The 15,809-nt window shown below is 39.0% G+C and overlaps 1 protein-coding gene across 2 annotated transcripts; it reads right to left on the reverse strand.

The window, feature by feature from the left end:
• Positions 1-1,006: 1,006 nt before the first annotated feature.
• paip2b (poly(A) binding protein interacting protein 2B) lies at positions 1,007-11,459 on the reverse strand. Of its 2 annotated transcripts, XM_011487423.4 has the most exons (5): positions 11,358-11,459; positions 11,164-11,266; positions 4,047-4,213; positions 2,803-2,985; positions 1,007-2,709 (listed from the first exon to the last, which is right to left on the reverse strand). In XM_011487423.4, exons 1-5 carry the CDS (start codon positions 11,442-11,444, stop codon positions 2,653-2,655), a joined length of 597 nt encoding a protein of 198 aa, XP_011485725.2. In that variant the 5' UTR covers positions 11,445-11,459; the 3' UTR covers positions 1,007-2,652. The 2 variants fall into 2 exon arrangements, with proteins under 2 accessions (XP_011485725.2, XP_004079745.1); XM_004079697.5 differs by lacking the exons at positions 11,164-11,266; positions 11,358-11,459 and adding an exon at positions 7,976-8,159.
• Between the last annotated feature and the right edge of the window lie 4,350 nt (positions 11,460-15,809).

Genomic DNA, 15,809 nt, shown 5'->3' on the forward strand with positions numbered 1-15,809 from the left:
CTTCAATGGCAGATTATTATTTATTTTTTTCTTTTTTAAAGAAAATTCTTCAAAAGTTAAGAACGTTTAATTCATTTCTATGGGGCTGTTTTTGCAGTAAAATTCAATGTATTTGTCAATTTTATTCTGCAGCCAGTATAGCATTTTTCTAAGCGACCCTTGGAACGTCCTCGCCCTGATCAGATACTGGTCACACTTGGGAGTTTGAACCAAAACTTTCTGGAACAAAGTGACAATCCCAGCCTTCATCTGCCTGCAGCGTCACACACAGACCCACTAAAGCAGGAGTCAGGCCTGTTATTCTGCCAAGTCAGCTCCTTCAGAACGGTCATTTCTGTTTGTCAAAGCAGAGCTGATAACAAAAAGTCCTGTCCATCAGCACTCAATGCTCTCGTCGTTTACTGTTAAGTATTTGAATGGCTTTAGCACTTTTAGTAAGCAGCAAAACAACCCAAATATGTGGGATTATGGATAAATTATCTATTGATTCCTGATTGTGATTGGAGTTTAAAAAGTCGTTCTTTTCTTTTTTTAAATACAATTGATCGTCAAACTAGTTCACAATCATCACAAGATTACTCTAAAAGTAATTTGACATAAATTTAAGTGTCTTAGATTATGTGGTTGATGTATTGAGGGTGACGCCTGCTGAAAGTCCGCTCTTCCCTTTGCCACAAGGGGGCAGCAGAGCTTCACTGACTAAATCATGGAGATCTCTTCAGGGCAGAAAGGTTCGACCATCTCACGTGTAGCATCTTTACCGTGATTGACTTGACATCCACCCACCCATCCATTTTTCTGATGAGGAAGCTTAATATTGTATTTCTGAAAGTCTTTTTTCCCAATCGTTTTAATTTAGGAGCAGATGAAAAAGAATGCATTTGTGACATGAAGAAGCCCCTCCATGCTTGTCCAGTGTGAATACCATGAGCTAAACTGGCCTGTTCTTGAACGCGCATCACATGCTCAGCGTGTCCAGAGCTTCAGAAAGAAAACACAGAGCGTGTTTGTCTTTAGCATCTTTATTCCTCTTTTTTCATTGTTTTTATTTGTACTGAAATCGATACTCTGAACCTTTGCTTCTTTTTAAAACAGCTTCTGTCATCTAAGTCGGGGAGGGAAAGAAACCCAAAACAAAACGACATTTTCTGTGGTACGATCCACCTGCCGGGCATTCCGATCGGCCTCCTTGGGGTGTCATTTGACGGCTGTGGTCCAACACCGCGAGGGAATTCCACCTTAAACCAAAGACGTTTGGAGCACTGAGCGCCAGACGAGCAGCACAGGTGGGAAATGGCGCTCCACGTCAGGTTACAAACTGTCCAGTGTTTGTGAACAGGATACCAGGAAGTGAAAAACCAGTTAATACCACAGCTGTTGCCAACATGAATGACCTACAAAAACAAAAAAAAGGCTCATCGTTGCTGATCGGGGAATTTGAAATTAAAAAAAAAAAAAACAATTTTCTGACTTCTCATTTGCTCTCAATTTAATGATACATGAACCAAAAACAGACGGATGCCTCAGAAAACTCAGATCACAAAAGAAAAATCCTCAAAGAGGATTAAAGAGTTGCAGGAGCAAATACTGTTATCGTGAGAAGTTTCTCCTGGATGGACACCCGGATGCCCAATGGGAGTAAATTGGGCCGAAAAGTCGACTTGGACACGGACATTTGATGTGCTGGAGGCGGAGGGAGGCAGCGGCCGCGTTCCTTCACCCTGTAACAAAGCTGCAGGATCTGAACCAAAGTGTCCGAAAAACCAACGGATCCAAACCTCCTGACCTCGGTTATGTACAAACTCAAAGCATGATTTCAAACACTTAGAAGCTCTGCTCTTAAACACTGTAAGCAAAGATAGACTTGGGTTTCCACTTAAACTGGAATCATTTTAAGCCACAAAATGCCTGTCTGCTGGACTGAAAAGGTGTCAGGGGGCGTGTGGACATACGGGACCCCGCCATGTTTAGATGCAGAAAAGCTGTGACGTGCGAGGGAGCCGAGGACACGGAGGACCTGGGCGCTCGCGGTTGGGGGAGGGGGGCAGATGGCGCCGCAGAGCCGCGGCAGAAACTCAGTCAAGTCTCCTGGAATGCAAGTACTTCTCCAACCTCTGCGACACAGAAGCCTTCGACCTATTGCTGATGTTCGTGTTCCCAAAAGTAGAAAGCCTAGAAAATAATGCGGTTTCTTTTCTTTTTTTATTTCTCTCCTTTAAAAAATAAAGTTTTTGTGATCTGAACTTTTGAAGTTTATTACTGTCCTCACTCCTGGGTAGCTGCCACAGTTCCAAAGAAACTTGCTTGAGATCTGCGTGCTCCGTTAGCGGAAATACAACGGGAAATGCGATGATGAGCTAAGCTAGCGCCTGTGATGGGGCAGCGCTGGTATGACCCCCCCCCCCCCCGACCCCTGTTCACAACGTCCCTCCTTTTACAAGAAACAGCAAATAAAAAAAATCAAAGGGAAAAAAAAAAAAAGAAAAAAATCCCCCCCACCCCCCAACTGGGCCTGCCAACACGCCACTGATTTCAAGAGTGGATGTGTGTGCGTTGGAATCAGTGTGTGTGTGCAGCCGTGGCCACAGGAGTCTCTGATAACGTGTGAGGACTGGTGCGCGTGTGGAAGCTCCATGGGGGTGAGGGCGACTCCTAGTATTTCTTCCCCGGAACAAACTCCTTTGCCTCGGGATTCAAGATGCTCTTCCTCTGTAAAGACAGAAAAAAAAAAATCTTCAGTTGGTTTTGACGAGGAGGACAAAGATGGATGCATCGGAGGCGTGTCGGGTGCGTTCAACTCACCGCCACCTCCTCTAGGTTGCTGTGGTGGTCGCTGACCGACAGACCGTTGAGCTGCTGCTGCAGCTGGCCCACCCCCTGGTTGTTGAGGTCGCGTGAAGGAATGAACCAGTCCTGGTCCTCCTCTTCCAGCATTTCCTGGAAGCAGCGCTCCAAGAACTCCTGCTCCAGCAGCTCCTCCTCCACCTGATGCAGGAAGGAGAAGGCACAGCAAATGACTTCTTCATTTACATACGGTAGCTAAAGTTCAATGCAGACGTTTCAACATCTCCTACATTTGGTACACAAAGTTCTGGCGTCAGAATGGATTTTTACAGGAAACCAGGAAATAACTATAACGTCCTAAAAGCAGAAATGTATGAAAAAAAAAAATAGATGAGTGTAAGACAATAGATAGGATAGATGAGAAAATAGATTAAGAGAATAGATAAGATGGATAAGATAAAATCATCCTTTACGGCTTAAGCACTTAAATTATTTTTTATCAGACACAGGGAAAAAAAATAAAATAATAATAATAATTTAAGTGCTTAATAGAACTTATAGACACAATGAACTTCATTGAATCATCCTTTAGGGCTGTCCTGAAGTCCAAATCAAACTAACAAATCACTCAACACAAAAACATGTTAATCACAACAGTTATAAAAGCAACACTATTTTTTTTAATTGAGAAATCACAACAGAATTCCAGAAACCAAAACATAATTAAAAAACATAAAAAAGAAACATTTTGGAAAACAAAATCACAACGAAATGTTCACAAATGAAACAATAAGAACCTGAAGGAGGCAGGAATGGGACATCGCTGGTTGGAAGATGATTTTTAATGGAGTGGGTCTTAAATGTTTGCATACCAATACAAGTTTTATGATTATTAGGGAGCACATCCAGTATCGCTTTGTGACAAATAACTTTCAGTCGAAATGATGAATAAATGCCCTCATCCAATCAGCGATGTTTTTCCATTTTGATTTCTGGAAATTACTTTTGTTTTCCAAAACCCGTTTCATTTTTTGGAATTGTGTTCTGGTTCCTAAAATGTTGTTTTGATTTAAAGAAATGTTTAAATGTTTTTGCTTTTTTCAATAGTCGTTGGGATCTTTAGTACGCTTTTCTGTTGAGTGATTGGAACTTCAGGGCCACCGTAGAAATGACGTAAGGAGACCAAATGATGATAATCTGTCAACAGAAGCAGAGGAAAAAATGGTGGCAGCACTGTAAACACAGTCAGCATGAGAGCCCACCTGTCTGTTATACTCCTCCTCGTTCTCCATCCACATGTACTCGGCAAAGGGGTTGACGTCGGTGCCCTCCCCTGGGTGCCCATTGGCCACCGGCTCCTTTCCTTCCTTCCCCGGTGCGCCGCCTCCTGGTGTTTTGGCCAACTCAGGACCACTCATCTCAGCTGGTTCTGAAAGACAAAGCAGGTACACCAAAAAAAGAAAAGATGGGGTTTAGCTGATACAACAATGCACAAAATGATGGTTTAAGTTACAAAAACATGTGCCAAAAGTCTGCCGCCTCTTCTCTAAACGGTTTCCATTGAGCTGTTTTGAAATGTTTTAAGGTGGAGTGGATGTTCTCAAAGTTTTCCACTGAATTTTTGGTTCTTTAGTCACTGGGTTTTGGACTGGTCTGACCACTTTTATACTCCAAGTAAACTGGTGCGGAAAATTCTCAGAAACGGACAAAAAACAAGTGACGAGAAAGTAAACATGTCTCACATGAAGGTCCAGAACAATGCAGGTTAAATGCATGAAACATTCGAATACCTGCAGGCGCATCATATAGTCTCCCAGCGTTTCCCTTAAACTATCCTGCAAACAAGTATTTGATGTCAATGAACAGTCAAACTAGCCTATTTTGACCTGACACTAGCGCCACCACTTAGCAGAACATCACTAACCAGAGGTTCACGGGAAAAACGCGGCACACAAAGCAGCACCGACAGGCAAATCCAGGACTATCAAGTCAATGCAAACAATAAATGACTTCCTTCCTTTAACCCAATGTTGACATCTTTTCGACTCCAGTAGCTTTTTCGATGTTTACGCAAATAACGCAATTCCAATTAATTCTGAAGCGGAGAAACGCAGTCTTACACTATTATGCTACACTTTAGTTTTCTCCCTGTCAGAAATCAACTGAGTCACGTTGATCGCATAAACGGTCAGCGAGTTACTGCACGTTAAAGAGCGCGTGTTATCTAAGGGCGAGCGGTGAATTCTCCAGTGTTAAAGGGGAAATAATAATCAGGAGAAACTTTTAGCTAAAGGGACTTCAAACTAGTACAGATGTGGTAGCCTCTCCCCAAGTTCTTGTCAAATACATGACTGCCCTGGTATAATTCTTCATTCCACCTTCAGGTATATGCAAGGATGTTCTGATTTATGAATCTTCTGATTGAATACAAGCCCCAAAACAACCAAAAGCAGAATATTTTCAGGCTACAATGTTTTTGCCGCAATAAACAAAGAAGAAAGTAAACACTATTCAATGTGTGAAATTTTAAGGAAATGAAATTCAACAACTACAAACTTTTGGTTCCTCTTTTCCCAAATAGTTGCTTTTATCTTTCTTTAGTAGAAGAGTGTTTAATTCCTAAAAATACGTAAATCCTTCAGGGTGTTTGCATTACATTTGAACCCACTTAAAAACTCGACAACCAGCATTTTATTAAAGAACTTCCCCATCGTGGGATAAATAAAGTCTGATCTTATCTCTTAAAAAAAGTGGTATAAACTCAACATTAACAAGGTTTTTCCAAGTCCCATTTGTTCTTTAGTTGATTTTAATTCTACTTGTGGATTAAATGACCAATCTGAACTTGGACTGGTGAGGTATAAATAGCTAATAGAAGAAACAAACCTGATTATGTTAACTATGTAAATAAAAATAAGTTTAAAAAAACAATAAACCAAAATAAGGATGGGATACCATAAATTTGATTCCTTCCACTCCATTTAAAGCAAATAAAACTCTTTGACAGACTTCTCAAATAATGGATTTAGCGCATCTTGTATTGTTTGTATGCAACTATGTCTATTTATGGTTCATTCAAATTGTGATTGATCATCCAAAGTTTGATAAATCTATGTACATATTTCTTTGATCAACTTTTGTATTGATTGCTTGAAATAAATCAATTACAAATCCAAATATCTGCATCTAGAAGCATTTAAATACTGCAGAAAATATTCAGGGTATATATGTAATCACATCACATCCTAGAAAAATCAGTCTGAAGCCGTTCTGTACTCACTGTTGTCTCAGATTTTTCAGCTTCAATGCATAAAATGTTCAGGTCGTCCTTCTCAAGATTAAACTGGAAAAATTCTAGGAGTTAAAAATATTAAATATACACACGACATGAATGAAAACACATCTGCGGCTACCGGGACAGAAACACTCAGTTGTGACCTTATTTCATAAGTTAACCTCTTAAATCCACCATGACTCAAATCTAACTTCAGAATGGAGAGTTTGACAAAGAAAACAGGGGGGGGGGGGGCAAAGATTCATGGTCAGCCTGATGCAACAGCATACAACACGTATGCAATATTAGACTTTCAGGCACTGACTTGCATTTCCAACCTCAGAGAAAAAAAAAAGTTAAGTAACGCAGTGGAGGGGAGGGGAAAAAAAAGAGCTCATTAGGCCGTTGCACCACTTGCACTTCAGTAAAGACTGAATTCACATAAGTAATCCAACTAGGTTTGTAAACCAAGAAGAGGTGTGTCTGTTTACGTCTGCAGGCTCCAATAGTCTGTAAATGATCCGGAGCAACAGTTTATGCAGAGGAAATAGGGACTCGAGTGGATTCAAAGCAGCTTAAATCTGTTTAAAGCGTTCTCAAAGGTCTTATAATTATAGTCATGCCATTTTTAGCCAAAGTAAGACAGACAAAAACCTTTAACCACCAAGTTGTGGCCCCATAATTTCTTTGTTTACCATCGTTCCTGCTCGCTTACAGACCCTCACAATCCCAAAATAACATTAGCGGTGCAAAAATAACTAAAGAAAAAATAGAATCAAATAATGATATGCAATATCAGAGCTGTACAGTTTTTAGCCAGATGAACCCTCGGACGAGGAAAACAAAGACGTACATGAATGTAAGCATCTACAAGTGGATGCATCAGAATAGAGAGGAGCAGGGAGCTCGCGGCTTGCCGTAGTAGCTTCTTCATCACACCTACAATCAGTTTCAAATAGCATTTCTTTTCTGCCTCTGATTTGCTACAATGTGAATAAAGAAATTCAGAAACCCAATGTCCATCAACAAGAACATGTTATAAAAAACACAATTTTCATTAGAGTGGGTCCTTAAAAACTTAAAAGTTACAATTGCTATCTTTGAATCTTTAAGTAAATTTGTCAGAGAACATTGTCAAACCTGAACTGAAGACCAGAACAAAATACCAGCCAAGTCAAGATCCACGCCACTAAACTCACGACGTGGTTTGTTTTGCTGCTGAAATTGATTAGCCAATGAATTTATTCAAATAAAAACTAAAATTATGTACACATATCAGCACGTGAGAAAGATTTTTTTTCTAGAAAGAAGAGGAAAAAAGGTAATCACATATCTAAATCCAACAACACAAAGCTAGTAAAAGCAGAATGTTAATAAAATGACGGAAACTCTTAAACTACCACAAAAAGACTCCCTAAAGATTATGCGACGCAACCGTAAAGCTTCGAAGCCTCTCGTCATCGTGGCTTAGTGTGCTAACGAGCTAAAGTCAGGTGTGCAGGCCCACCTGGATAGCCTTAGCTGAAGCTAAGTGGCTAAAGAACGGCCGCAGCAGACACACGATACTGCGCTGTCAATGAAAGGGGCCTAAGGTGTTAGCATTCACCGCAACAACAAAGGGTAACACTCGGGAGGGAACAAAATGACGTTTTCTCCACGCAAAAACCACAATAACCGCTACTTTTTTGGACAATAAATACGCTGCAGTCAACAGTAACTACATGTCAACACAATTCGAGTTCAAATTTGGTCGCGGTTGAAGTGTTCCGAGGCCAAACAAAGTGGGCTGTGCTAATTCAGTTAGCTAGCAGCTAAAGAAGCGTGGCAGCATCCGTGAAGCAGGTCAACAAAACAAGCTCGCGGATTAAAACCGCCGCCGAAGCAAAACGCGACATGCCCCAAACTGGGTCCATTTACCTGGCATGGTGCTGGTGCTATTTACTTCAAAAGTGTTTTATAAGTGTAAGTGCACAACGGAGAGTGCGTTATCGTCGTTTCTCCAGTGGAGGGTTGTTGTTTTTTTTCTCCTGTGCTGCGAGAGTCAGCGGAGCTCGGGTTGGCTAAGTCCCGTTAGCTTACGTGCTACCCTTACGGAGCTGGGCCAGTCACGTGGTCTGGGGGGCGTTCACGAAATATATAGCGGTGTGGCGACGTGTACAAAAACATTAGGGTCATAGAAGCTAAAACAAATTATTTTGATATATATAAAAAAACAATCGTGCAATTTTTAATGTTAGAATAAATTGTTTAATTTCCAGGAAACGTTGTTTAAATGCTAATTTACGAACTAAGCTAATTTTAAGATTGAACATCCAATTTTACGGAATTACAGATGGAAACAACTGTGAAGCTCATTCAGAATGAACAATATTTTCTGTTTTTCCTCCTCCCCTGAGGTTAGTTTTTCACATCTAGTAATGATTTCCACACTGAAAGAGTTTGTTCAGAAGCACTCAGAGCAGAAACTCACTAAATCATAGACACTCATCTCATTATGTCCATTCTAAAACCTAAGATTTAAAGTTTCAAGTTGCGATGAGATCTGAATTTTTAGATGATAGTCCATACATCGTGTTTTTTTAAACAGTATTTATTCCAAAGACTACTACCGGTGTAAAATAACTGTTTGTTTGTTTGTTTTTTAGCTAAAATCCTTGATATTAACGTTACAAACTAATAAGTTTAATATCTTAGCTACAAATGAATGATGATTCAGCTCAAATCATTATTAATCAAGAAACACAGATGTGAATTTTATTTTGATTTACAGCAGATGCATTCAAATTTCGGCCACAGCACTAGCGTCATGTTTTAAAGGAGATGTTGGCGTCCTATTCAGGCCATGGAGCGGCAAACTCCTTACACGTGGGAGCAGGTACGGATCAAGCGATTTGGGGAAATTGTGGTTGGTAATTTTACAGAAGAGCTGTGGATCCAACAATTCCACACACCACACTCAACTTTTGATGAGCTATGTGACGCTGTAGGACCTCTTGTGGTGCCCGCTGTGCAGTGCTCAAGGCAACCAGTTCCTACCAAGAAGCGCATTGACATCCATTGTTGGTCACATGACTGATTTAATTTGGGGGGGGGGGGGGGTGTTTCCATTGCCTTTTTGTGAAATATGGCAATTTCGATATGCCTCAAAAACCAGCTCCTCCAAGGACAAAAACTTTTTTTGTCGTGTTTCCAAAAGGAAAATTTGCGCATTTCATAGTCAATGGAAATCCAGCTACTTTGACTTCCTGTTTGAAGCTCTTCCAAAAATGAAACATAACTGGAACCAGGTCAGATAACCATTTGTGGTGGTTGTTACACGAACAAATCAATCCACATTAACGTCAATACAAAAAATAAATAAATCACATCATCATAACAGGTAAACATATACTTGCATCTTTGGAAATTTTGGAAATATTAGGGTTTGATAACATCTTATTCAGATGGGGACAACCGCAGAGATTATTATTATTTTTTATTTTTTTTTTAAATCGGCTTCAAATCAGTTTAGTGAAAACAAGTAAATGACGGTGCACACCTGCTGCCTTATTTTTTAGCAAAGTTTCAGCCATTCAGCTAATTCCACAACATGCTGAGTTTAACTCCACAAAGATGCAGGACTGAATTTTGGTCCATCTGAACAAGGATTCTGTAATCCTTTAAAAGGTGGTGATCTTTCATTTAAGTTGGACTGATGTAACCAAATTGAAAAAAAAATGGAAAGGCAGATTTTACTAACTAAAGCCTAAAAGATTTTCATGCACCGTGACTGTTTAGTGCAGGAAAGAAACGGCCAGAATGAAAGATTGAATTCATTTTGCCCAATTCAACATTAACACTTCTCAGTGTTTCTTTAGATTTAATTGTTGTGAATCAGAACCGGACAAAAAACTTTGGAAAAGCTTGTGGTTATTGAGGAAAAATCTACAATCGGCAGGCTGCAAGCTCCCTGCTCCGCTCCATTCTGATGCACGCACTTGCAGACAAATAGATCCACGTATGTTTCCTCGTCTGAGCTGACATCTGGCTCTAAACTGTACAGGTGAATAGCTCCAATATTGGTAGCAATTTTTGTTGCACCGGTTTTGTTAGGCTGGGGGTGTGAGGGGCTGTTAGCCAGTAGGAGATTGTCTAAAGAAAGGTATGATGGCGAATGAAAACCAGTTCAATTTTAAGGTAGATTTTAAATGAACTCCTGCCACTCTACAGAAACTATGTTCTAGAAAATGACACTGGTTTTTTATTATTCTTTCATTTTAGCTAAAAACGGCATCATCATAATTAAAAAACACCACTGGGAACGATTTTATAAACAAAGATCTGAATGGGTCTTTCATAGAAAACAAAGATTTTATTAAAGAGAACGTAGTTATTTTGATACTTTTACCATCATATAGGAGGGGGGGGGGGTGAATTACACAGTGGACTGTTAGGGTGATGCATTTAAAGAATAGTGATTATTCTAAGTATGTTTCCATTTTGATATAAACATCTAAACAGAAAAATGAAAAGATGAAAAACAATTTGTGATTCAAATTAACAAACCTATTTTTTACAAGACCTTATTTAACTGACTTAAAAAAAATTGAGGCTGAGAAAGGGTCCCTAAATGCACCATATGCCAGGCTCATAAATGTTTATTTTGATTTTATTTTTTTTTATTACAAACTCTTGCAGACACAAACACATAATGATGCAAAGCACAGCTCTCCAACAAAAACACAAGTTTACATATATAAAAACATATAGGCTCACAAATGTTTTGGAAGTTAAAAAATTAAAGACTCACCAATTAATATAGTTTTGTACATTTTAAGCAACTGGTTGTACTCAAAATAAGTCATAATATAACAAAAAGCTTGATAAATCTCATACCTGTTAAAATGGTTTGACTCTTTGTTTTTATATTATTAATTCATTCTTTCTAAGCTGATATTTCAGCTTTTTTGCTTTAGATTCAGTGAATTATTTTGGGGGAAATGGGCGCCTGTGCAGGAAAGCTTAACATTTCTGTACATGTATCATTTTTTTTAACTTATTTGTATTCCCTCCAGGTCAGTTTCCTCTTTTTAAGAACCAATAAAACCAGTAAATAAAACACTCACCGCTGAACTTCAAGTCCAAAGGAGGAGGGAGGGCTCCGAAAACCAGCTGGCTGTCGGTGGGCAAACGGCTGTTCCCCGGTCCCAATGTCACCGGAAAGCCGCTCTATCAATGAGTTTTTGTGTTTAGGAGAACAGGAATGTGTTCCGTCAGTCCGTTATTTTCGTGGCACTAAAGAAAAAGTGAATAAATTCACCGTTTTTTCGTCCAAAACGTTGAGAGGAAAAAAACGTGTCTCAGTCGCGCTTGTCCAGCTGTACCGATCACTTATTGGTGGACGCATACGTCAATCAAGGCGCAATGGCTATACTATTGGTCAAAGAGTGAACACGCCCCGCCTCTCTGCTCCATTCACGTAAGTAAACAAAATAAAGCCAGTTTATGATTATTTTCTTCCTATTTTTCCTCCCAGAGCAAATTAAACACAGATTTTTAAATTGAATTCCAACAAGTTATTTCCCATTTTAAAAATAACAACTGTAATTTAAAAAAATGGTATGAATTTACGACAAATTTCACATTCATAAAAGCATTGTTAGAAAGTATTTTCGAAATAAAGGCTTTATGCAATAATTAATGCTGTCATGCAATTTTTTTGAGTGATTAATTAATTATCAATGACCTGTAATTAATTAAGCAAATTAATGTTTTTAAATCTAACATAATATTGCTGTCAAAAGCCTCAGTTTGAGCTTTTGCTTTTTCATGACATTGTGGCGCAGAAAAAGATCAAAATACAATAAAAAAGAAGTGAAGTTTTTTTCATCCTGACAGGTCTATTTTTTCAATCTCAAGCAATTAAGGAAAATAAAAAAATAAGAATCAGGTCCAGATGTGTCTATATACCACATCAATTAATAATTGGAACACTTTTCTGTTAAATCCAAATGCTATTATTATAATACCATGATGCACATAGTCTTTCTATTGTCTGTAATTGTTTTTATTTTCTGTAATTGTTTTTCACAAAAAGTTTGAAACCTCTGCCATTTTTGTGATGAGTAAAAATGTATGAAAACTTATGTATTAATAAAGAAATAACTTTTATTTTTTAACCATTAAATTGAAGGCATGTGAGAGGTCGACGAATCAAGAAGGTTACTTAAGTGTCAAAACATTTTAAAAGAGGCAAATTTTGGACCAAAAATGCCCATACACTGCAAAAACAGATTTTAAGAAAGCAAAATAAAATAAAGATAATAAAATGGTTTTTTTTTGTCTTGCAGGAAAGAAAATCTGTTTAAGAAAAAATGTCAGTAGGAAAAATAATCTTTGTTCAAGGAAGCATATCTTCTTGAATAGACTTTTTTCTTAAAAATAAGAATTTATGCTAAAACCATTTTTCATCCCATTGACAAATTTTTGCTTTTTTAAGGACATTTTAATTTAAATTTGAGACTTTTTTACTACTTTCTAGCCTGTTTTTGAAATGTACATGACAAGCAACAGTGAAAGCAAAAGCAGTATGCTCTGCTTTAAAAAATCTAAATTAAAAAGTACTATAAATGATACTATATAATATGTAATTTCTTTGTCCAAATGAAAATTGCATACATAATAGCTTTTTGTGGTAGAGAACATTTTGTGTATATTGTAAGAGGACATTTGTGGAGTATCAGAAAGCATCCCCACAAACTAACCAGGGCAGTACTTCCAGCCCAGTGAAGTGTAATCTTCCACACAGCTGACTGGCGTGTTAAAGTGTGGACTGTGTTGTTTTTCTTAGGACAACAGATCAGGCCATTCTGAAGCAGGAAGACGTCTGCACTGGAATAAAGGACGGGATGTTTTGGTTCCTGATCTCGCTGTATTGCACTGTTGGCGTCACAATGAGAAGATCTGCTGAAGTGACATTTTTAAAGTCCTCCTCAGTTCAGATAATCATGAGTGTTAGAAGATTAGTCAAGGTTGAGCTAAATATGTTTGGTAACTGTTAGTTGCTTTTATCATCAGTCAATCCAAACACATCAGAGACACCAGGCTTGAAATTGTCCAGTTGTACTTGTTTAATAATAATAATGGATTGGATTTATCTGGGCTTTTCCAGACGCTCAAAGTGTTTACAATATGTCTCCATTATTCATTCCCTTCTTATTCATACTTAGTGATGGTAACTACTGATGTAGCCACAGATGCCCGGGGCAGACTGACAGAGCACGACGCGCCTACAGCCCCTCTGACCATCACAGAGACATTCATACACATTCACACACTAGTGGAGCAACACTGGAGGCAGGGAGGGTGAAGTGTCCTGCCCACTTGTTGCCCAATCGTTGTTGTGCCGAGGATACAGCAACGATTGGTTGGGGGGGAGCGGGGATCAAGTCTTTCATAAATCAGCTGTGAAGGAAAAAGCCTAAAGCAAGATTCTTGACACTTCACGTCGAGCCTCTTCCAACTGTAGGTGGAGGACATGCACTACTAAAAAGCACAGAAAGAAAACGAAGAAGAAGAAGAAGAAGTCCTTCCCTCCTTGTCCAGTGTGAACACCATGGGCTAAATGCGCCTTGAATCCCTTGTTGGTACGTAGCCAAATATGTGACAGGAAAAAATATCTGGGCTAATCCCTCCTTTCTGCAGCACACAGTTAAAGTTTCTGACTGAAGGAGCTCCTCATGGCACCCACAGTCTCATGCAGAGGATGATGGTGAAGAAGATTGTCCATGATGGACTCCAGTTTCCGTAAAATTTCATTCATGCACGTCTCGTTCATGGAAATAATTGTTTTTCTGTTGTTCTTACTCTCCTACCTCTTCAGGATCTCACCTCTAAAGCATCCCTCCATCATCCACCCATTTTCCAGCTTAAACCCTTTCAGGGTCACGGGGTTGCTGGAGCCTATCTCAGCTAATGTTGGACAGGTTGCCAGTCCAATGTAGGTCCAACATTCACATCTAAGGGACAATTTTGAGACATCAAGTACCTTATGAAGCATGTTTTCAGATTGAGCCGGAGGGCCCAGAGAAAACCCACACATGCAAACGGCACACAGAAAGGGCCCAGCTGGGATTAAAAACAGAACCTTCTCATTGGTAGGCAAGGCGCTAACCATAAAACCGCTCTAAAACATCTCTGTATACGAATAGAAGAATTGTGTCGGTGTTTTTCCAAAGTATTTAAATGAACCATTTAATTTCTGTTTTGCTGTCAGTGTTTGGAGTGTTTCTTTTATTTATTTTTTACTTCTTCCATTCCATTTAGACTAGATCTGGCATCTTTCTCTCCTTCATATCTGCAGTGATGTTTGCATGTCCTCCACTTTGATTTAGTGCTCTTCTCTGTGACCATCGTCCCAAAACAGTCATGTTTAAAACTCTTTCTGTAGCACTGGCTGAGCCTGGTCCTCAAGATCTCCTGTTGATTTCCTTCCATCAATCCCTTCTTTCACTCGTTGCAGATTAGCTTAATCAGTTGTGTTTAGTCATTCAGAACCAGGGATTACTGGATTCAGCAAATCAGCAACAAGTTGAGCAGAAAAAGTTGGAAAACAAGCAGACCGGTTGATCATAATGACCAGGGTGGGGCAGCCCTGCCACCTTTGAGGCTGGTGAAACCTGTTACAGTCAACATGAAGATGCACTCCAAATTTCTCTAAAATTATCTCATTTTACTCACAATTTCTCTTTAAAATATGCAGATTTTAGAAAAATTAAAAGGACACAGAGAGAAGTAAAGTGGACATGCCTGGTTGCATTTCCTGAAACTACCAGAGGAGGGCGAATGTGGTTCACTGTGCCTCTGTTGCTAAAACTAACAAACTACAACCTTTTCCATGATTTGCCTTTTTTTTGCTTGTCTGCTTAAGAGTGCTCTGATTAGACAAAAAGAATAAACTAGATAGACGTTGATCTGTACTTTTCTACTCTTGTTCTGCAGAACAAATCTCTAATTTCAAACACTGGTTGGATATTATTTGGGCTGCTTGGTCCATCCGAGTCACAGCAATCCCGCACCACTTCATAAATCTTGGCGTAACTGTTCCAGCCTACTGCATTGTTTCTTTGTGATGCACAGATCTGTGCAGAAGAGGAAGCAGGGACGTTCAATTTGAGTACGCCAGATGTTCCTTTAAATGTCAGCTTAAGTTTGAGCATGTGAGTGTGTGTGTGTATCTGCTGTGTGTGTTCTTGGAAGGAACCAAAGTCCTATAGAAGGCTTACATTTCTTTGTGATTAAAACCACATGTTTTGGGGGGCTTGTCTTGATTGCTTCTATCTGAAGATGTTTTTTTTTGTGCCTGGGATTTTTCATAAATCTGTTATAGCATCACATTTCTCGTTAATGTGCACTTAAGGGAGTTAACAGATTCAATATGGATTGGGTTGTGTAAGAACTTTAAAGTTTTTCTTGGACTAAATGTTCCGGATCAGGGGATCTCTTGACATTCTTTGTCAGTTTTTTATTTTTGTTTCTGCAGCTGATTTTCATCCAAATTACCCTCCATGACTTTATAGTCCCACTCCAGTTATCTTTTGATCTATTGTAAAGTGTTCCCAGTGGTCTTTTAATTATCATTATGACGTTTAATTGGTCAGAATCGAGAAAAAACTATTGTTTTCTAGGACATAGTTTCTGCAGGGCATCAAAAATTCACCTTTGAGTTGTGGCACACAGTACTTTGATTTCCTATCATCCCTTTCTTAACACT

Source organism: Oryzias latipes, chromosome 18 (genome assembly GCF_053564925.1).
Source record: "Oryzias latipes strain Hd-rR chromosome 18, Olatipes_Hd-rR_3.1".
In the NCBI taxonomy this organism is placed as follows: Eukaryota; Metazoa; Chordata; class Actinopteri; order Beloniformes; family Adrianichthyidae; genus Oryzias; species Oryzias latipes.

Coding starts and splice junctions, on each gene's coding strand:
- paip2b (XM_011487423.4), bottom strand. CDS start 11,444: ATGCGTCCACCAATAAGTGATCGGTACAGCTGGACAAGCGCGACTGAG. Junction 4,214..11,163: donor TTTGGACTTGAAGTTCAGCG/GTGAGTGTTTTA, acceptor TTTGTCTTTCAG/AACCAGCTGAGATGAGTGGT. Junction 2,710..2,802: donor GCAACCTAGAGGAGGTGGCG/GTGAGTTGAACG, acceptor CTGTCTTTACAG/AGGAAGAGCATCTTGAATCC.